The sequence below is a fragment of the Mus caroli genome, unplaced genomic scaffold (genome assembly GCF_978045245.1).
Source record: "Mus caroli unplaced genomic scaffold, Mus_caroli_1 scaffold_14, whole genome shotgun sequence".
In the NCBI taxonomy this organism is placed as follows: Eukaryota; Metazoa; Chordata; class Mammalia; order Rodentia; family Muridae; genus Mus; species Mus caroli.
In genome coordinates, this window is record NW_028227269.1 from 32,363,814 (window position 1) to 32,387,812 (window position 23,999).

At 38.7% G+C, this 23,999-nt stretch overlaps 1 protein-coding gene across 1 annotated transcript in view; it reads right to left on the reverse strand.

Moving 5' to 3' along the window:
- Positions 1-937: 937 nt before the first annotated feature.
- Hdac9 (histone deacetylase 9) overlaps positions 938-23,999 on the reverse strand; it is a 623,166-nt gene continuing 600,104 nt past the window's right edge. Inside the window, exons 15-17 of the mRNA XM_085830292.1 lie at positions 16,730-16,863; positions 1,368-1,488; positions 938-1,019 (exon numbers count right to left, since the gene is read on the reverse strand). Of these exons, the coding sequence (XP_085686418.1) occupies positions 973-1,019; positions 1,368-1,488; positions 16,730-16,863 (302 nt within the window). The 3' untranslated portion in view covers positions 938-972. The remainder of the gene's footprint in view (positions 1,020-1,367; positions 1,489-16,729; positions 16,864-23,999) is intronic.

A 23,999-nucleotide genomic window follows, 5' to 3' on the forward strand; every position in this document is an offset into this window, starting at 1 on the left:
AAAGCATCTGTATGTAAAGCAGATGCTTTTATGTAAAGCATCTATATGTTCAAAGCATGATTTCACCCAAAGAAACAAAGAACTTGGTATGGTTGTCAGGCTCTTGAGATGCTGAGAAGAGAGGACCAAGGGTTCAAAACCAACCTGGATTTCATCAAAATAAATAAAAAGAACCAAGAAAAATTATTTAAAGCATAGATGTTTGCATTGATTAATTTGCATTTGGTTATATTAAAAATAAATTTAATTGTTTTAAATTTGCTTACCATAACCAGTCTTGAGAAAAATTGGTTTTCTTTCCTTTTTTTTTTCCATAAAAACTGAGGAATCTCTTTCTGTTCGCCTTTCTGCTTCCTTCTCCCTAAGCTCCTAGACCTATCCTGATCCATACCCAGGCAGGGACACAGACTCACTAGTAAAGGCGTCTCTTTAGAGAGGCTTGTCGCTCCTTTAAGAAGACTGCACACGAGCAACAGTGGATATCGGTTGACTTCTTGCTGCTTCCCAGGATGGTTACCTACGATGTGCCATAGACATGCTCTGAACTACCCAGGACCAGTTAACATTTTGAAATAATATTGATTTAGGTTAAAAAAAAGTTTGATAACTTGAGAGGGATTAAATAGAATTCTTCAAAGGAGAGAGGCAAGTTTTAAAGTGTTTCTTTTAAGTTAAAACTGTAAAATACAATTATTTCAGCATGTGTTTCCAAGCTAGGTATTGTGACTCAATTATAAGAGCTTATGAATAAAATATAATTTTCTACTACTGTTCTGCCACTAATACCTCTACAAAATATCTGTCATTTCAATGTACATATTCAATTTCTTCAGCTTAAATTTTATTTTAAAATCTGATAAAGTTTTTGGGAAAAGCATACATTGAGACAAATTATAATCCTTGGCTTTCTCCTTGCACCATTTACTATAATACTGAGCTTCTAGAAGAATGGCATACATTTGATGGATTACATTAAGGCCTCCAGTCAATCTTCAGTGTATTGAGCTCAGAAATAAGAACTGGAAGATAGAAACAAAGGAGAAGGGAAAACGAAATTCTCATAAAGACCGTGAAGAGTTCTTATCACCTTTCCATGTAAAAATATAAGCAGACAAATTTGGTAACACATCTGATTGCAGCTCAAATAAAGTTAAATTTAAAAACAAGAATTAGACCCTCTGCAGTGTCATTTTCAAATGCAGAATCTGGACTGGCTTCTATTTTACACAACTCATTCCAGGCAAGAACTGCTGGAAAAACTGATTTTTCTGTCACACTGCTTGCCAAGTATTTTGAGCTGACACCAGCATTGACTAATGGCAGTGCTGGAATGTGCTGTTCTCAGTAGAACGGAGGCCTGTACAGACCTAAGAGTGTCCTGGGGTCCAGCTTCTGTCCATCCAGGGGGTTGGTGCCGTACAATAGTGAGTGATGTTCAGAATGAACAAGCTGTATTTCCTCCAGGCTGGCTTTTCGACCTTGAATTCGCTGAAAGAAAACAGCAGAAACCTATAGTCTTTCACTGACAACACTCAGAAGAAAATGAGACCTCACATCACATTTAAGATGATTAATAACGGGCTCAGATTTATCATGCAAGAATGTGACATAGATTTGTCCCGTAAAACACCATAATAAAAATTGGAACATGAGCGTATGCAAGATTCTGATAAACAGGTCTCTGATGACATACAGCTTAGTCTTTTCTGACATAAAAATAAACTTATAACAAAGAAATTAGCATTTGAATCTTCTGAATAAAAGTATCTGCTTCAGAACAAACAAGGGCTGCTGTTTATATAATAAGCAAATTTGTTACCTTCTTATGTTATGCTGCCCTGAAAAGGAAGCTGGAAGGAAGGATGAGGTTAATATCACCATACTTGACTGCATTAGAATTTCACTAGCAAACACAGGGCAATTATTCCATGTGTGTACTCCTCATGATAGCTATACTTCAGAGCTACATTTTTCAATGTGTATCCCAAGGGATACATAGAACCTCGGGTCTGATTATCAATGGTTTGAAATGAGCCAATATTTAGAAACTTACAAGACAATTTGTCAGTAATTTTTTGTTTCGAATCTAACAAAGTCTTATAAGTCCTCAATTTCCATTTCACATTTAAAATATTTCATTGGAAGTATTTTATAAAAGTATTAGTTGGTGACAGATCTGCCATCAAACAAAAGCAAATCCTGCTGATAACTAAGTCCATCTAGATTCACTCTGCGGTTTATATTACGCTCCGGAGAGAATCTCATTCATTCTAACAAAGAGCTGACCTTCATCATTGTCAAAATTGTAAATTAAATTAAATCTCAATTAGCCAGTATGTGCTGTTCCTGGCTAAATTTCTCTCCTTACAGCCATGAACCAGGTGATGGTTGTTCTGGTATGTGATGCAAATTCACCCCCACCTTTGAAAACTGTTGTGTCTCCCAAAACTACATGACAACACTAATGCCACACTTAGAACATGTAACCATAAGGAAGCAGTAAGTGAACAATGAAGCACAGAATTTTGGTGAGATTCATAAAGAGTCCATCCGCCCATGTTGCAGAGGCAGAAAGAAGCACCAGGTATCTTGGAAGAGCATCTCTGTGGGGACCAGGACAATTCTGTCCTCAGCCTCCTGGGTGTAAGACGATGAGGCTGTGGGCAGGCCATTCAGTGTTGATATGTGGTTCACTGAGAGGGCAGTCTGGAGAAATGGCTGCATAGTGACACACACGTTTTACTGTGCAGGAGGCAGAACTATGCTTGTCATGAAAATAAATGATCATGTCACAGTTAGGGAGGAACGGCAGGGGCCACAGAGTAAGAAGTGATGGGAAGCAGAAGGCTCTCAAGGCCTTCTTCATGTCCCAGACAAACAAGCAAATACATCAGGAACCTTCCTTACCATAACATTGAAGTTCTCTGTTTTTGACACTATTACTGAGCACTGTTCAATCCAGTTCAGAGTTGTAGAAATCTAAGGCTACACTTTAGAGAAGTTAATCGTAAGTAAGATGAGAACTCTAATATGGAAGGCTAAGGAAGATTTGATAGTGTTCAGACACTGCTCTCATTAACAAATACCAAAACTAGGTGAGTAGCTAGTAACCACGAGACTTGGAAGTGCTTATGAAAGACTAGAACGACCAGATAATTATAATAACAAATTAAAGGTAAACCGAGTAAGAGGAAGTTGGAAGTCAAGGGCTCAGAGACAAAGTTTAACTAGATTTCAGAGGGTGGAAAGATCCCCCAATGAAATCCTGGTAATTCCACATTTGAGTCATCTAAATCTTGAATGAGCAGAACTCAGAAAGCAGATGGACAGACAGTCCTAGCTGCATCATGATGAGCACTAAGAAAGGGAACATCATCCTGTCCATGGACTCATATCATATATGCAGATACAGCAAACCAGCAACACATTCATTCAATGTGTCAGTGTTTCTGTTTTTTAGAGTATTGGAGATTAAATCCAAGTCTAAATGCCAGCAAGCACTCACCACCAAGCTTCAGACTCAGCACTCTTTGCATGTTATATTTTGAGACAGAATCTTACTAAATTGCCTAACATAGCCTTGAACTTGCAAAACTCTTGCCTCAGCCTGGAGCTACAGGTAATACCAACAACGTCAATTCTATACCTGATATTAAGACTCATATTTTGAACACTATACTGTTCTTAACCTTTTACCATGTTTTCCCTCTCCTGTCCTATTAAGAGTTTTTCAGGTCTACATTGACTCTTTGCCTCTGATATAAAATTAAACATCATTCATGGTGTGCTTTATTGTAGTCACATACATTTTCATCCTATACACTCTATGCTTGCCTCAAATATTTTTCTTATTCTCCAATGATTCAAATAATAATCTAGTTGAATTCCTAGTCACACCTAGTCAAACAATCACCTCCAACAGCATTCAGGATCCATGGTACTAGACAGTCACTCAAGTGATGACAGACAATAAAATAACACCTGTTAAATTGCATGTATCCCTTTGGGTAAGATTGGCAAAGAGGCAATAAGGATCCATGGCCACAGTTCAACAAGACTTATTTGAGTTTCTACAACTATCTATCTCTATTCTTGCTTCATTATAAAAATGCACTATTGTTTTTTTTTTTAATTTTTTTTTAGCAGACTTAATTCATTTATTTTTCTTGTACAAAATCCTTATGTAGTAGCCACAGCTGGAGCCTGGGTCCTCTGAACAGAGACTCTGGTGTGGGTTTTCACAAGATGATCGGTGAATTCCTGATAAGGAGACTTGGTGAAGACAGTCACTTTCCAGAGGTCGGGGGTCATGTAGCTGTAAGTCTTGGAGATGGCATCAAAGGTGGCCTTAGCAAAGTTGCCCAGGGTGGCAGTGCAGCCTCTGGCTGAAGTATAGCAGTCATCTATACTGGCTATCATCAGGAGTTTCTTGGGCACAGGAGAAGAGACAATGCCAGTGCCTCTCCACAATAGGGCAGCCCTGTCACCTTGCATGGAACAATGTGGGGCTTGACAATCTTGTTCCCCCAGTTATCCTCTCCGCACAGGGACGATGGAAAGCTTGGCCAAGATGATAGACCCTCGGATGGCAGTGGCAACCTCCTTGGAGCACTTAACATCAAGACCAACGTGACTATTGTAGTCCCCAATAGCAACGAAAGCCTTGAACCTGGTCTGCTGGCCAGCCCGAGTCTGCTTCTGCCCTGGCATGATTTTCAGAATCTCATCCTTTAGGGACACACCCAGGAAGAAGTCAGTGATCTCAGACTCCTTAATGGTCAGGGAGAACAGGTAGATCTCTGCCAAAGACTTGATCTTCATCTGCGGCCTCGACCACGGCCACAGCCTAGGCCACGACCGCAGCCCCTAACACCGCTGCCGAGCGGAAGCCGCCGCCGCGGCCTCCTAATCCTGGGCCCCTGGGTCCTCCGGGCACTCCCGCTGCACAGGGGTCATTCGCCATTTGGTGTTTTCCCGAAGAAGAAGAAGCTGCACTGTTGTTTATAAGTTTTAATCTTTGATAACTCGTTTGGCAAAAATGTTGGATTAATCTATTCTCTCTCTCTCTCTCTCTCTCTCTCTCTCTCTCTCTCTCTCTCTCTCTCAAAACTAATTGTACTTGATATAAAGAACCATTTTTTTTTGTATTGTTTCTTTGTTTTGTTACTGAAGACAGGATCTCAGTCCGGCCCCCAAAGTCACCATTCGTCTGACTCAGCTTCATGAGTTCTGGGAAGACAGGGATAGGCTACCACACCATACAGGAAGAGCTGATTTCTTGACAATCCCCTTTGCTCTTCCAGCTGCTAGAGAGAGAAGCCAGCCTATGACAAATGTCTCATCTCTACAAGATCCTGGAGAAAGATTATTTTGATTTGTGTCTCAATGTGGGAACTTAGTAGACAGCTGAGCTAAGAGTTCCTCAGTAGCAACTCTATTCTTTCTTAACAAGGTTGGTGTGGCTTCCGTTCATCCCCCTCTTATCATACCTTACATCGGTCACATTCAACTTTCCTCTTATACTGATCTCAAATACTTCTCTCTCATTGGATTTTAGTCTTTCACTTGTTTAGGTTTAAGTAGATATTTTTATCTTGCCTCTTTTTTTTTCTGCTTCTCATGTGCCCTTTATTCCTCATTCCTCTCCCAAGATGCTCCCATGAGTCAAAGGTCAAAAGCATAATGAGACACAAAATGGGACAAAGTGTTCTGTTCAACTTAATTTAGGGAAATGGTGAGTTACATTCTCAGAGATGATTGGTCTGAAGAATGGCTATGTGAACTCATCTATGATATACAGACCCAAAGGAGATTTAAAAATTCTGAGCATATTGGGACATTTAATGCCTCCTCCATGGTATGTAAACAAAGGCCTTGGATCTTTGCCTATATAGGCTAAGGAATGAGTGCTTAAAGATCTTCTTTTGTCTTCCTAATAAGAAACACTGTGAGGTGGTCTTGTGTTCATTGTTCCTTTACCCTTCTTTGTGTCTTGCTTTCAATCAGTGTCCACTGAAACTCAGAAAGGAGCTAGGAGCTAATGTTTAATGAGTATCTACTCTATGATTATGTGTATGATCAGATTCAACACAGATCCAAGGCAGTGTCTATTCAAATTGGAAGTTTGACTGAAGTCATGTAAAATTACCATATCATTGAGTCTTACAACGCACCATGGTTCTTTCCTAAAGAAACAGTCTTTCTGAAATAAAGCCCCTTAATGCAACATGATTATAGAAAGAATGTTCCGAACATGATCTACAAAGTCAGACTGTGACAGGATAAAACGCGGCCTGCCCACACCCACCCACACACGGAGTGCACACACGGTATAGATTCATAGGTTTTTTTTTTTTTTTTTTTTTTTTCTGCCAAGGAGCAGAGAAAAAAGGAAACAGTTCTATTCCTTCCTCTCCTGTGTTCAAAGCCTGGATGGAGGCCAGTGTCCTAATCAGCTCTCATTGGCCCTGGAGGAATCAGAACCTTTTGTAAAATATAATAAAGGGCATAAAATCATGATAAAATGCATGAAAAAGCAGTGCCTTTGGTTAGGGAACTAGGAATAATTTGGCAGAACAGATGGATTGCATTGGTTTGGTATTATTGAGGACATGAAAGGGCTCATTCTGTGGCGGTTCCAAACGAAGAGAAAATGTCCAACTTCAAGTTGACAAGTCAAAGTACCTGCCTCCTGGGGGGGGGGGGAAGGGGAGTCCATTTTCTTTAATCATTTTCAAAGTAGTGACATGTTAGGCAAAATTATCTAGTGAAAGGTCTCAATTTCTAAGATTTCCTCCATTATTTGTAAGTAGAAGGACGTGTTTATGTGCTCCCCGACCCCTGCCTCCAATCCACAGAGCAAACAGTCATTATTTGTGGAAATATGTGTAATTTATTAATATCAAAGTTGCCTTCTGCAGCATCCAAAGCATTTAATGGCTAGAGCATAAGTCCATTGATTATTATTATTATTATTTTGGTTTTTCAATACAGGGTTTCTCTGTATAGCCCTGGCTGTCCTGGAACTCACTTTGTAGACCAGACTGGCCTCGAACTCAGAAATCTGCCTGCCTCTGCCTCCCAAATGCTGGGATTAAAGGCGTGCGCCACCACTGCCCGGCCCATTGATTATTCTTGATACACAATTCTCTCTGAATACAAAAAGGAAAGTGGTTTCGCTACTTGTGCACAAGCATACCTATTGTAGAGTTACTGGGCTGCAATCAATTTTTTAACCATTACGTTAAAATGGGTGTTGTTTTAAGCCCTTCACCTACTTAGCCCCTTTCATACAGCTTTCCTGCATCAACTGTTTCCCTCAGAATTTTTTTTAAGATGAAGCGTGAGGAAAGAAAGCAATTCAGCAAGCAGTCTTGCAGGTTTTTTCTTCTTCCTACTGGTCACATGGAAACAAATTGGAATTCATTTGGAAGTCATTTGGGAGCCCTGAATTCCAGCCCTCACTCTCCCATGTCATGACAATAGTTACCCATGAGACATCTCCACAGGCCTTTGCTTTCTCAGGTATAAAAATACAGGTGTGAGCAGACTATTTTGAAGTTTGCACTCAGCCTTAAATGATAAGATTCTGGGCAAAACTAGTAAAGCTTATGTATATGAAACTTAAAAACACATTTCACTGTCGTTTATGAATTGGCTTTAGGAAAGAAAATGCAACTTCAATGATTGTTATGGTTTTTGAGGCAAGAGAAGAGACTCGGGAGTATTTTCAACAGAGTTTCAAGTGAAGCCAATGATTATAAGTATGATCACAATTAAGAAAAACCATAGGATTTCTTAGATGGTGAGGTGGTGTAGTGGGTAACAGTACTTGCTATGAGGCCTGACACCCTAGGTCCCACTTGGGAGTCAGAGAGAACCTACTCACTAAGATCATCCCAGACTTCCTCACCCCTCAACACACAATTATAGGAAATAAATACATTTTAAAGTGGTTTTTTAAAAAGCATATGTATTCTGAAAAGGTTAGGACTTCAAATAACTTTTCTCCCAGTTTTTTTCCCAATGGCAGTGGCGTGTGTGTGTCTTCTGCTTTTGTTTGTCTGTTGTTGTTTGTTCGTGTTGTTGTTGTTGTTTAAGATGGAGGGGTGAAGATTGGACTCAATACATGAGCAAATTGTTTGCTTCTGTCTTTTACCCCCAGCCTGCACTTCTGGGTACCAACCCCTTTGTGTCACCAGTAAATTCTTGAAACTGTAAATCTTCCATTATTAAATATATGATCTATCTTCCTCATCCTGTTTACCTTGTTAAAGTTCTGTTAGGAGCTGCAGTACTTTGCAGTCATTCTTGACATGGGCTGATCTCAGGGTATGATGGAGAAGTTTAAGGGGTTTGGATGCTTGGATGTCAGAGCTTCCAGTGAGCTGTATCTGGGTACCAGACAGTTAGAATTGTTCAGTGTATGTGTAGGAGAGACTAGGCCATGAACCTCACTCCAGAGAGAGCAATGTGTTTTTCCCAGATTCTGTGAGTAACCACCATTAGGGATGGTGGAATATGAAAGAAGGGTAGGAAATACTTTGCTGTCTTCAAAATACTACATGCCTCCAATGTGTCTTCATATTATGTAATCCAGTAATTACAATTCAATTAAAATATTTTAAATGTTATAAAAATCCTTTGGAGAACCTGAAAACCCCATTTTACTATAAAAGTCTTCAGAAATGACAAGCATAAACAGTATATGCTTTTGATTTTTATTTACATCAATTTCAAAACATTATGTTTACCTGAAAATAAGGGCAGGGGAGCCCAAGACATGATCTCTAACTTTAACTGCTCAATATCCATAATTATATGAAAAGAATTTCAGGTTAAATAATTACTTTTTAATTATAAGTAATTTAAAAGTTTGGCTTAAACACTGTTTTTTCTTAGTAATCATGCATACAACAAAGTTTCTCTCAAAGAAAATTTTGTGTTGCTTTACACTGAAAAATGGTAAAGGCTAAAGGCTATATAATCACGTAGTGTTTAGAATGAAACTCAATGATACTGTTCAAGAAGCCTTGCCTCAACTTCCAGGTTCCTGCAGAAAGGAAAATTTTGTTTCTCCCTTTTTTCCCCCATATTAATATGGACAGTTTTGCAGAAGTTTTAAAATTCTAAATCATGAAAGCTCTTGTTATCATTTTCGGGTGCCTTTCATGCTTGTCTGAGCCCATTGTACTATGACACACAAATACTTCTTGAAACAATGGCCCCCACACCTCTAGCTTACACATTACACCTGGTTCATTTGCACCCTTTAATTCACAAGCCTTTTGGTTTGAATTTGTTACATTTTGGTTGGTTTCCAAGGCACATATGTGATTTAAAATAGTGTGTGTGTGTGTGTGTGTGTGTGTGTGTGTGTTTGTATGTGCATGCACGCACAAACTAAACAAAACAGTAAGCTGTTGTGTGCTACCATCTAGTTAGAGTGGTCTATAAAACAAATGTTTAATTGGATTTCCATTAGCTAGTAGTATTTAGTGCTTTGCAGTCTTGATGTCAAAAAAACCTGTGCATTTCAAAAGCTTTCCACAGAAATATATATTTCCTTATGTGGGTTTAAATAGAGCATTTTAAATTCAGCTTTCTATGCAGGAAAATGTGTTTTAGGGGTCCTGTCCCAAGCTACTGCAGAATCTCATGATTTTCCTCTAAACTTGGTCTCTCCTTGAGCAGTCCCAGAAGGAGCAACGGTAGCTTGGTTGTGTCCCAGAATTGTTTGGTAATTACTTTGTGTTGGCACTTGAATAAAAAAGTTAGAACATTTCAGCACAGTGTGTTGCTTAGGGTTTGTTCTTATGAATTAAGCGAAACCAAGTTATTCAATATTAGTCACAAAGAGGCAATGCAAATTCCACATACTGTGCAATCCAACAAAAGCATTATAAAACGTTATTATTCTCAAAACAACTGTGAGAGCAAGCAAATGTCTGTGGGTGGCTTGGTGGGGCAGGGAGCTATGGAAGCTTCTGGAAAAACAACTACAAGTGCATTTCTAACAGATGATGGGTTAAACTGAACCCTTTTTTCCCACCAAAGACCACATTCTTCTCTTTAGGAGCACACATACTTTGCAAGCTAGGCTACCTAATTAAAGAGCTTATTTCTGAAGAGGACTCTGAATGACCCCTCTGGATCCATTTTTCATGGTGACCCAAAAAGTTGCTGGCTTTGTTTTTTTGTTCCCAAGAGAATGGCTAAAGTATGATCTTAAGTATGAGTGATTCAATAGGGGAAAATATTAAATGGTATTGGCATGGAGGAGTACTAACCACCTCAATTTTTAAAAACAGGGTGCCACTTCCTGCCAAGAGGTTAATCCATATAACCACCACGTTCTGGTATAATAAGAACTAATGTTTTCTCTGGCGCTAATCAAGACTGCTCAGCAGAGCCAACTCGCACCATAGCTCACAAACTAACAGCAGTGTGTTTATCAAAACATCCTCAGGAGTTAAATCTACTTGGGAGCCAAAAATATACATCTCAGATGAATTCCACAGCAATTCTGTATTCATAAAACATCAAAGCTGGAAGCAATCTGAGCAAATACTCTACCCAACACCTTCACGTAGACAGGAAAGAACCAATCACCAGCAAGGTTAAATGATGTAAGGTGCACAGATAATTAAAGGCAGAATCAAGGTTAAATATAATAGTGAACAATCACTTTTTGTGGACTCTATTTTGGTTAATTTCAAAAACAAACATTTGGTTTGTAGTTCACTCTATTATTTTGGAAAGAAATAATCCTTTTAATGGTTTAAAATTATACTTTTTCCTGGATATCATTGTTATTTCATAAATATAAAATTACCTAGCCTGTTTGGTAAGGAAAGTTGACTTCATCTGCTTGTCAGCAGAATGGAGTGTCCTTGTCTTTTGTTCAGGGTTAATTGCAACTTCAATACAAAAATGGAACCAGAATAAAAACAGGAAGGAGAGAAGGTTATTTAACATAAGGTCTGGGATAGTTCCTCTTCATTCTAACTCATAGCATCTCTGCTCCTTAACTTGCTCATTGAGCCCTCCGATGCTGTTAAACATTTGGGACTGCTGACCACAGTCTTGTTCCCTTTCCCTCTCTAGGTTTGATCAACAAGGTTCGTCTTAATGATGACAGCAATGCCAAATAAGTGACTTAAAGCCTTTTAAGACTGTGATGATGTGTGCATTTGTATGAACATTTGATCAGTGTCAGCTGATCCAAGATGAGTCTTATCTCCTTAGTCTCCTAACAGCTGTCTAAACAAAACCACAAATGCTTGATAAATACCAACAAACAGGTATATCACTGTTATCAAGATATGATGACACTCACAGGGTGACTCTGCACACTTACAGATTCAACCTTTAATCTAAGCATTTGGACATAAACTAACACTTAAGATTTATCCCATATACAACCACCAAACCCAGACACTATTGCGTATGCCAGAGAGATTTTGCTGACAGGACCCTGATATAGCTCTCTCTTGTGAGGCTATGCCAGTGGCTGGCAAATACAGAAGTGGATGCTCACAGTCATCTATTGGATGGAACACAGGGCCCCTAAAGAAGGAGCTAGAGAAAGTACCCAAGGAGCTAAAGGGATCTGCAACCCTATAGATGGAACAACAGTATAAACTAACCAGTACCCCCCAGAGCTGTGTCTCTAGTTGCATATGTAGCAGAGGATAGCCTGGTTGGCCATCAATGGGAGGAGAGGCCTTTGGTCTTGTGAAGATCATATGCCCCAGTACAGGGGAATGCCAGGGTCAGGAAGCAGGAGTGGGTGGGTTGGGGAGCAGGGCTGGGGGAGGGTATAGGGGACTTTTGGAATAGCATTTGCAATATAAATTAAGAAAATATCTAATAAAAAAGATTTCCTTTTCTGTAAATGCAGGTTGATTTCTAACCATGCGTATTTGCAATGACCTGGAGAGAAAAATGCTGTCCCAAAGTTTGAATTTAGACAGTTGGAAGGGATGTGATGACATAGCTTGAATGCATTTTTTCCCCACATGGTTGTCCTTATCTATGAAGATGAATATATTCTGTCTCTTTGGAACAGTTGACTTGAGAGAACATTGTTCAGATTGCCTAGGAAATAGAGACAACTTCCTAGTAGACATTGCCCTTAATCCTTAGAGAGCAACCCACAAGGACTCTACCTCCTCTTGTTCACAAGGATTAGCATCAGGAAAGGGAGCTCAGGTGTCCTGGACACTTTAGAAATAATGCACTTGGTTAAATACATAGTGTACTGTATTAAATAGTCACACCCAGCAGGGCTGCAAACCAGCCTCCTCTGTTGGAGTGAGTAAGTTACCCCTGTCAGGCAGATTTTATCACTGTCTTTGGTTCCATTAGCAGGTTCAGGAGCAATGACTAGAAACCCTTTAGGGTAGGAGGTCTCTCTGCTTTTCAACTAGCCAAAGGTCCTACATGCCACCCCCAAACCCCCCCCCCAAACACACAAAATAGTAAACTTTTGATTTGTTTTGTTTTGTTTTAGTTTTTGTTTTACAGACTTCAAATTTTCCAAATAGTTTAGTATGAGATAGAAAGTTTATAGAGTCATTGCAAAAAAGTTTAATAATATATTGATAAATTCATATTAAAATTAGCTTGTAAAAAAACTTTAAAGAAATCTAGGAGAATATACATTTTTGCAATTATTTAGCAAAGGAGTTGCTCAGGGGAGTTTTGGATATGGGTATAGATGCAACTAAGTTTAAATAGACCAAATTTCTTTGAAAAAAAATCTGTTGGTTTTTTTTTTTCATTTAATTTTTTTTTCTCTATTTTCTAGTTATATGAATTGGGAAGAGAAGAATAAGAGGTCATGAAACTATTACACTCCCTTTGGGTCTATACTTATTTTACATACAAGAAAAGGTCTCTAGGAAAAAGCATTGCATTTGTTTACTTTAAGATTTCTAAAAATTTTATTTTGCATATTTCCAAAAATATCATCCAAGGCAGATGTTTGATTCTGAAGTGTATAAAAGTGAATGTCTAAAAAAATGGCGTTAGAAATTAGGTAGAAATCTGTAAAATCAAGGAGCAATTAATTTCATCTGGGCAGTTGTTTCTTCACTTAAATACCCATGGCTGCAACATCCTTTAATTTATAAAAGAGGGTGGTCTATGTGCAGTATTGAGATGTTTTGATAAGACATCTGTGCTTACTGTGCATTAAGAGCTAATCCAAGCCATGCAGACACCTGGGAGACACTGTGTATTGGTTTCCTTTTGTGTTGCTGTGATAAAAAGCTGTAACTAAATGCAATTTAGGGGAAGAATAGGTTTATATGACTAACAATTCCAGCGGGGTTGAGCCCACTGTGGTGTTGGTGGTGGCAGGAATCATAGCAACGCTCTGGGAAAGCCTGGCAACTAGAGCAGGCAGCTGAGTGAGCACAGTTTCATTCATACACAGGAAGCAGCGGCAAACAGGAACAGGGACAAAGCTATAGACTTTGAAATCTTTCCCTTGTGAGGTACTTCCTCCAGCAAGGTTCCAATTATAAAATACTGCATGACATCCTCAAACAGCAGCATAAACTGGAGATCAAGTGTTCAAATCCATGGGGCTAAGAGGGATACCTTCATTCAAATCACCACAATGAGGCAGGCGGGTCAACAGTATGGGGGGCTAGATTAAGTCTAGAAAACACCAAGCAAACAAACAAAAAAACAGAATCCCTTGACTATACCTTTCAATTGTTTTATTTGTTAATTGGAGGGTTACCTGTTACCAGAAAGGCTCCTGCTTGCATGATGAGGTTGGGACTAACCTTGCCTATTCCTATTAACTTTATACTTGTGGTACTTCTTTCCAAAGTTTCTATCAAATTGGGCAAGGTTGTATAAACCGAATTTGTGTGGTTTGAAATAATATATTCTAAGGACTGAAAAGGATGCCTGGGCAGAAAGGAATGATTATAATTCTTTAACATTTTAAGATCCGTGGGAACAATACAACATTCCGTCCCTGTTTACATTTTGCTTTCTTTATTTAAAGAGTTTTTATTAGATATTTTCATTATTTACATTTCAAATGTTATCCCCTTTTCTCATTCCTCTCTGAAAACCCCCTATCCCATCTCCCTTCTCCCTGCTTCTATGAGGGTATTCTCTCTATCCAACCACCCACTCCCTCTTCCCTGTCCTGGCTTCCCCTACACTGGGGCATTGAGCCTTCACAGGACGAAGGACCTCTCCTCCCATTGATGTTCCACAAGGCCATCCTCTGCTATATAAGCTGCTGGAGCCATGAGTCTCTCCATGTGTACTCTTTGGTTGGTGGTTTAGTCCCTGGGACCTGTAAGGTGTGTGTGGGGGAGTCTGGTTGGCTCATGTTGTTCTTCCTATGGGCTGCAAACCCCTTCAGCTCCTTCAGTACTTTCTCTAACTCCTCCATTGGGGACCCATTGCTCAGTCCAGTGCTTTGCTGCGAGCATCCACCTCTGTATTTGTCAATCTCTGGCAGAGCTTCTCAGGAGACAGCTATATCAGGCTCCTGTCAGAAAACACTTCTTTTACAAATAGACTTCAGGTGATAAATTTCAGTAGCATCGCTACCCAACAATGCATTGAAGTCTGTGATCAGCCAGTGCCAAGGCAACTGGTTAAGGAGTTGGCTGTTATAGGGCACAACAAAGACATGTATCACACACACACACAAAATGTAAACAATGCCTGAGATGACAAAGGAACAACACATTGGCAAGCAGGAAGATACCTTCAGCAGGTGCAAAGGTGAGGCAGGGAGGCTCACAGGAAAGATGCATTTGTCCACTAAGATCAGCCTACCAAAATTACATCTCCCCATTCTCCTATTTCATGCACCCCATAGGGGATATTTGCAAAACAGACTGGTTTGGCCCCCAAATCCCATTTTCCAAAACCATGAAATATTTCACTCTAAAATTAACCAGAGACTATGAAAGCCCTTTGCTCAATCATGTAGATGGCCATGGTAAGAGATGAATGAGTCCTTTACCCAGGAAAGGAGGAGTCTGTGTGGCTCATTTTCCTTCACCTTGGGCTTCTTAGCTGAAGGATACATTCAATCAAAAGTAGAAACTTTAAATATGAGAGATGTTTGGTGATTCCATCATAGACATAGAAGCTTGGGACACCTACAGCCTTGTCACTCCTCTGGTGTCACTCCTCTGGTGTGTTCATTTACAACAACCAGCCTGGCTTTGAATTCATTGAGTAACCAAAGTGATCCTTAAATTTGTGATTCTTCTGCCTCAGGCCCTGGGTTTGGTAAGATCTAACTATAGATTTACTTAACTAATTTGAAATTGAATGTTAATTTTGTTGACTGCGTTTTGGGTAGCTAAAATTAATGTAGGATTGTGAGTTTCCGAAGATGTGCTTAGAATTGATACCATCAATATATAAACTATACATGACTTACATAATCAACACTGAAAAACATTATCTTATGTTTGCAGATAGTATGCAAACAGCCAGGTACAATTCATATAACTTGAAACACAGAACACTGTTTATGATTCAGGTTGAGGAGATGGTTCAGTGGTGACATCTAAGTGTTGTTCTCTGTGCAGGTACAGGCACCCACATAAATAAAATTAATTATAGTAATCATAATAAATCTTAAAGTAATGTTATCTTGTTGAAGTATAGATATTGGAATATTTTCTTAATAGATCAGTGCTCTCAAACCATAGTTATAATCAAATGCTATTCATCTCCCTAGATGCCAACTCCAGAAAATAAGAATGATACTGAATTTCCTTCATGGATCCACATAAAAGCACGATCACCCAAATTCCCCATGCTGGAATGTCCATCTGTAAGGACAGGGATGCTACACATCTTGTACGGAGATTTGTGCTGCCAGTAGTTGCAACATGTCTTGAAAGCAAAATAGACACAGCAGAAGGCTTCTTAATCAAGAAATGCTGAAATCAACGCCCCCTCCCCAATGTACAGAGAATATTTCTTCTTTAAAAAATATTTCAGACTCAAGTGTAGAATGCTACTGGGTTTCAGGATAAACAAATTGAGCAGGTGCTACTCATTTATTCTAGATTTTGTAAATTTGATAGGCAGCCTTCTAAATTGTTATCAGTTTTTGTTTTAACCTGGAGAACCTAAAGAAACAAGCCTTTAAAGCAGGCATGGGGCTCACCAGCAGTCTAAAAACATGAGTCCAGAGGAAATTGATAAAATAAAAATATTGAAACGTATCACAGAGTTATAAAGGTATCAATTAGTCACGTCGATAAAAAGGAGAGACTGGTTCTAGTGAGAACTGTCGATCTTTATAGCTGCTCCTTTTATAAGCAGAACATCATCCGCCTGAGTTGCAGGTAGAGTTCAAAACAATAACTGCAAGTATTTAAAACTTTGCAAAGAGCTTCTCACAGTAACCTGTTTTCGATGCTAATTTGCATTAATGATGCCAATACTGCATAGAGAATAAGGTATGGTAAAGTACACTCAATGTTTTAGCATATACACTGGAACTATGATGAAACAGCTACTCTGGCCCTTAAACACCAAGAACCTACTGTGCAACCAGCCCAGAGACAACTGAAGCCCGGTGGCACTTTTGTCCTTGGCTCATGATCAATCACAGAGTTTGCCCTGAATGGTTAATATTTTTTCTACTACCACGCAGATGAATACTAGCCTCTTTACATGATTTATTTAAGTAAGTAAAAGAGTGTGGCCAATCCAGGATTACCTCACATTTATTTAGCAGCCCCGTTTCTTGCAGCCGTGACCAGATGCTCTGTATTCGCCCGGCGTGCTCAGGGTGGGTGGTGGAACTGCCACAGATGCACTGGTGTTTCAGCATCAGAGGGTCATAGGCAATTCCTATGAGACAAAGAAAATACAGTCAAAAGTTGAGATACAGGAGAAGATAAAATAATTAGTCTGAGGTAGTTCTCAGAACCAGGTGACAGCTATTTAGCCCTGTGTGTCTGTAAAAGAAAAAAAAAATCTACTCATAGATCAGTCTTATAAGTATTTCAAATAATTCTAATAATTGCAAACACTTTGAGGCAAATAATCCATTTCAATATGGGTTCTAATGTCAGTGAAGTTATAAATTAAGCAGTTTTTAAAACCCTGTAGTTACTTTTGAGTAAACTGGAGCTTGACTTTACAGTTATTTGTTGGAATAAACTGGAGCAATTTCCAAAGTCTTCCCTAGTCAGTTTAGCAACTCCATCAAAGCTGCCTAGGAAGTTTCTTTGCTTCATGTGTTTCTATTACAATATTTGCAATTATATAAGAAATATGCTGCATGGGAGTAGACAAAGCTCTGAGCATATGAACGATGCAGATGAGATCACAGCAGAGTCAAGGACACTAATGCTTCAGACTCAGCAATAACAAGGCTTTCCTCAAGTCAGGCTCAGAAGAATGGCAACATCTTCTGATCTAATATGTATGTTACAAAAGATTGACCTATAGCTAAAACTAGTTCATGCAGAAACTATCGACTACAGCTTCACTGTTGACTACAATCTGGACCTTGAGACTTTCTCATGGCCTGGCCAGAAGCTTTCCTCTCCAGTAATGCAGGTGAAGTCCTGAGTGAATGTGTGTCCTGAGTGAATGGGCACAGCCGTGGCAAGGGTCCCAATGGAATGACCTATGGACCGTCAAGGCATGGCCCAAGAACTGGCATTGACACAGAAGGGTTGGCTGTTAGCTAAAACCAGTGTGTCCAGACACAATAGCTGCATCAGCCTCATCATGGGGGTGACGTTGTTGAACTATCCATCCTGTCCTTCCCCAGGAAGACTACATCCTGAGACTGCCCCCTTGATGAGACTTTCTAGTCAGATCAGTTAGCCATGTCCTCATTCAGCTGCAGACAATAAACCTGCCTCTGCAGTCAATGCTATGTAACAAAAAGGCTGAGTTTCTGAGCCTCTAGTGCATCCCTGGCAGAGCACACAGCCCACCCAGTACCTACAAGTGTGTCTGTGTGTCTCCCTTTTCTTAATTCCCTCCAAAGAACCCAGTTAGGTCAAGTCCAAAGCTGTGCATGTCAAATAGAAACCCAAGCCACACAATGACAAGTGTGGATCTTACGTGTGACTTCCTGGAGAATTTCTTTTAAAATGAGTATCAATTATAATGCCTTTACTACAGATTTTATAGATAATAAAACTTAGCATCATGAGTTACTTAAATGTGGTGATTTAGTTATACCCTATGAGGGGAAAACTTTTACAAAGATTGGTTGAAAAAGTTATTAGTGGGGCATAATGTAGGATTTTTGGTTGGGCAAGGGATAATGTTATTTACCAAACTGTTGGTTATCATGAATTAATTAGCCCATCAAATATCTCCCAATAAATGACCACTCAAGTACTTTTTTTCCATCTGATGGGGGATCCAGTGCTTGTGACAAGAAAATTAAAGAACAATAATAAAAACTCCTTAGTAACTTATAAACGCCAGCCATTGATCTTGCACCATAAACTGACTTAAACAAATTTTATTTTCTCTTTGACCTACATTATTATATGTTAGAGACATGTCACTGAAGATGGGAAGTACTTTCCCTTGAGTGCACTAAAATCATGCAGAAGAATGACATCTGCATTTTGAAACCATGTGGTAAAAATTATGTCTGACAGAAAATATTGTATATCTGTTCCAAATAATATCCATTCTTAAGACTCGCTGGCTTCAAAACCCGTCCCTGGGCCTGCTCCTGATCTCCTTGAGTTTCTCTCAGCCTGGCTCTCTCTTCCTAGCTGCAGACTCACACACTTACCTATTTGAATGCTGAAATTTCCTCTTGGATGTCTGGATTCTGGTTTTCCTAAATGCTAATGCCTTTAATTCTTGATCTTAAACAACACTTGGTGCTCTTCATTTTGACAAGGGACTTCAAGAGCCTTTATTGCTCACACCAGAAACTTTGCTGTCCCCTTGATATTTCCTAGACTCCAAAGGTGTATCTGTTTTTCTTCCCAAACAGATCTTGAATCACTCACTTCTTATCTCCTTGGCGTAAACCATACGTGATCCAAAGGACTATGCTCTCTAATCTGGACTCCCAAGATAGCCGGGAACCAGCTTCTTGATTTTCCTGTTTCCTTTGCCACACCACACTAGCTACTTTGTTCACAAACTTCCCCTCACTGCAGAGAGTGACATTTTATGAATACAGCACAGATAAGCCCCTTTCTCCTCTGTCGTTTTCTTTGCACATTCCCACATTCCTCCCATAGCTTTCTGTTTCTACCACAAGGCTTTTTTTTTTTTTTTTTTTTTTCCCATTCCTCAATAAGGTCACAACCTGCCAGCTTGAGCTATTTCTACATTCTGTCATGTCTATGCCCAAAGTCCTTCCTCAGCTTCCAACCTCCAACTCTCAGCTGGGTCATTCCGTTTCATTCTTCAAGGCTCAGTTTTGATGTCTCCTCCTCCAAAAGGCAATGCCGGAGAACTGTAAACTGGATCTCTTGTACCAGAGTGTCTGACCTCTTAGTTTCTCTGTGATCTTAGGGCTCCTGGATGCTGATGAAGACTACTAATGGCACATTTTTCTTAATATCATCATTTCTTCATTCTGTGGTAAGGTGTATAGAAACACTGACTATAGTTGCACTATTTAATTTTGAATTTCCAGCTTCGACAGCTATGTTTGCAATACAGCAGCTACCCTACCTCCCACCCTGAGTGTACTGAAATAAACGAGGGAAAAGTACAGGTGAGTAGACTCAAGAAGTGGGTTGGCATTTCTGAGATCCAGGGTTCCTTGATGACTTCAGCCAGTAGATCTGCTTGGAGTCATGGTGCTTGTGTGGCTGTCACCAATACGCTGCCCTTTGTTTTATATACCTTGTCTTTCCGCCAGAAAGCATTTCCTTGTCCACATTTTATATTTATATAAAACATATTGCATAATTTCACTGTTTTCATTTTATACCAAACTCAACACAAATGAATATTCTTAAATAAGCCAAAAGGAAGATGTTTAAAAAGGTCAGAAAAGAAGCGAGCAGCGAGAAATAACTCCCAAAACACAAAGTGCGCAGGTGTGTCCTCATGATTTGTCTTTATCAAAATGATTTATAACTTGCATTGCATACTTGGAGCTGCTTAATAAATTTTCAACTTCTGTTACACGCTACAACAAATGATGAAAATAATACAGAAATAAGAAGTACAATATCAGCCACATTCAAATATATTCTTTAAGAGTACAAAATATAATTGTTGTGTTTCTGAACTAATTCTACATTAAACCCATTTAGATAGTAACTTTCCCCATTTTAAATTTTTAAAACATATACTATCAATAAAAACTAAAATTACAAAACAAGCTGTAGTACTTCAAATCTATTGCCTGGTATCTGGAGATTCTAACACAAAAACCAGGAGCTCTTGGAAAGACATTTGAATTTAAGGGGAAATAAATAAGATCTGGAGTCCCAAACCCCAACTGACTCATCCTAATGATGTATCAATGAGGTGCTAACAGGTAGATTGTAAGGTGAGACATCTACCCCATCCTCCATCCCTTTCCTCTCTTTTTCTTCCTCCTGAAACAGCAACTTACAGGTTGGGAAAGCAGGGTGCTTTTCTTGAGAACCATATGGAATTCTCCTTTTGTTTCACGCTTTCTGTCCCACTGGTTACAACTTGTAATATAAGCCCAGGGACCCATCTTTCTCCTAAAAAATTATTATGTAAAATAGTCTTAAAAACCTTTACCTGTACTTTAAAGCTCACATGCATATATATATATATATATATATATATATACATACACACACATACCACACAAATACATATCCAAAGATGCACACATATACAGACACAGACACATAGATACTCACACACACACATAAGCAGAGATACACACACAGATACACATAGATAAGACAGACAGACAGATGTGCCTGTGCACGCGCGTGCACACACACACACACACACACACACACACACACAGAGTTCCTGAAAAGTTTGATGTTTTAGATAGTCTTAGACTTTGTATTTTCTGTGGCTTTCAGCTTATTAAATGAAATGCTGTAGTTGAAGCATCAAGTATATTGTCTTTCCTGTTCTCCATCATTATGGCTTTTCAGCCCAGGGAATCTGTTCGTATCTACAGACATGGAGTCAGTCTAGTAAGACTCAGTTTACTTTTGCTGAGTCCTCAGGGTAAATGAGAAAATTTGAGTCTAGCGTCTTTAGACAAAAACTATTAATCTTCATTCCTAATTCCCAACGTTCAATTTTTTATTTCACTTCTGGTATCTACCTAGAATCACACTTTCTCAGGACATCTGCTTAAAGCATTAATAAATATAAAGGCCAAGATTATTATACAGCATTTCTGCTCAAACCATGCATTTGTATATTATTTTCCAATGTGTATTATATCCCAGTAGCTTCCCTTTATCACATTTCACCTATGAGCTAGTAATAAAAATAAGACAGGCCCAAAATAATTACATGAAATGTATTTTTAAACTGCATATAATAGTGATGGCAAGAAGCTGAGAAGTCAGAAATCTCTTTAAAATAATAGTAAAAACATTTTAAAAGGACAAAAATGACTTGTAAATGGTAGGATTACTATACTGGGTAGAAAGGACCTCAGTGAGTCTTCTATTCTCACAAACTCTTTCTCCATATATTTAACCCACTATGAATTGAAGACCTATGGAAAAGGACTGAATTTGTCCCCATGCTTTCCTTGTTCTTATTTCTGAAGACAGCAGTAGACAAGCTATGTACATATCATTTCATAGTATTGTATGTAATCTAGCGATGGCATAAAGAAACTATACGCACATGCAAATGCACTCCATTGCCTATTAGAGACTTCTGCATCCTTAGGGATCTGCAACCATTTTCCTAAGCACACTCAGAGAGACTCTATTTTGAAGCAAGTGTCCTTTCTGACAGCATCTATGTAAACATACTATAGTTATTGTAGTCCTTTCTATTCACAGCCCATCTACTCATAAGGCTTATTGGTTTGACTTCCCCATTCCCAGCACACTCAGAGTCTACTCTCTATAACATTTGTTATCTTTTCTGTGGAACACATAGACTAACTACCAGGCTATTTAATTTGAATTGTTCAGATTTTGATTTTATGTCTGTGAGAGTTTTGCCTGCATACATGTAGGTGCATCACGCAAGTGCTTGGTATCCATAGAGATGAGAAAGCACTGGATCTCCTGTAGCTAGAGAATGGTTGAGAGAAATTATGTGGGTATTGGGTATCAAACCCTGCTCTTCTGCAAGAGCTCAAGAGCTAAAAGTGCTCTTAATTGTGACTCTATCTCTCCAGCCATGTAATGTTTATTTATCTGTAAAATTTGATGTGTCCAGTGAGAAAATAAAGTAATATTCAAAACAATCAGAGGAACTAGTAAATTGTGCCATTTTGCTAGTTAAAAACATTTTTTATGATTTCTAACTTTTGTTTTTATCTTCACTAAAATGACATTATCAAAGTATCAGGTATAAAAAATATGGATGGAAGAATCTCCACCAGCGGCTTCTGAAGTGACCGCACAAAAGCCTGTTACTGTGTAGGTGTTAGTAGGAACATGGTAGGGGATATGCACTAGGAGGTGATCAGAAAGCAACATCACACTGTGTGCAAAGAAGCTCAGCTTGCATTGGCCTCAGACCTCCCTCCCACGTTAACTTCCCTGTGAGCATGTCCCCACATATGCAGATTCTTTTCATACAAAACCTTGTGTTCTGGTAAGTCTGTATTCAATTATGTATGAAGATAGACAAGGACATTTCCATATATGAAGACTCTTCCCAATACATGGATCAACACAATGCATACAGGTGATATAACATAATGTGTAACATATATATATATATATATATATATATATATACACACACACACATATATATATACACACACACACACATTATATACATATATATGTGTGTGTGTGTTTTGATATATTACCTATATTATCAAGTTGAGTTTATCTTGTAGAGGAGTTTTGCAGAAGGTATATCAAATATATATTTGAGATCAACTGGTTTTGGGGGTGGTTTGGGTTTTTTTTTCTCTGCCTTTAAAATTGAGATCAACTGTTAAAAACACATACTACCTAAGAAAAGCAAACTAATTTCTCCAATCTAATAGAGGTGGTAATCAAACTGTTTTAGAATAACTCAATCAGAGGAAAACTCAAAGATACAGACATACACAAACATAGGCATGTGTGTGTGTGTGTGTATGAGTGTATATAAATAATATGGACATACACATATGCTAAAGAATACACATATGTATATAGAAATGCACATATAATTTTCTGTTTTGTCAAAAATTAAGAAATAAGAAAAATATTGAAAATAAGCACAACCATATTTGAAGTGTGGTTGCTTAATGAATGGTTCTCTTTATTGTGTACTGTCTTCCATGAACATATATCGATGTTGTAACTTAAAACATGTAAATATTATCTAGTGTCTTAATCATTTAATCAATTTATGATTTTTAAATCAGTAATCAATTAATGATTTTTAAAATACCTATGTATTTTTATTTTACATATGTAGGTGTTTTATAAACATGCATGTCTGTACACCAACATGTCGGCCTGGGGGCTGTACAGGTCAGAAGAAGGCATCAGATTCCCTGGAAATGGAATTACATACAGCAGTGAGAATCTATGTGTGTGCTAGGAACGATTGGCTGGTCCTTTGTAAGAGCCACAAGTGCTCTTTTTTTTTTGATTTTTAATATTTTTATTACATATTTTCCTCAATTACATTTCCAATGCTATCCCAAAAGTCCCCCATAGCACCCCCCACTTCCCTACCCACCCATTCCCATTCTTTTGGCCCTGGCATTCCCCTATATTGGGGCATATAAAGTTTGCAAGTCCAATGGGCCTCTCTTTCCATTGATGGCCAACTAGGCCATCTTTCGATACATATGCAGCTAGAGACAAGAGTTCTGGTTAGTACATCCTGTTGTTCCAACA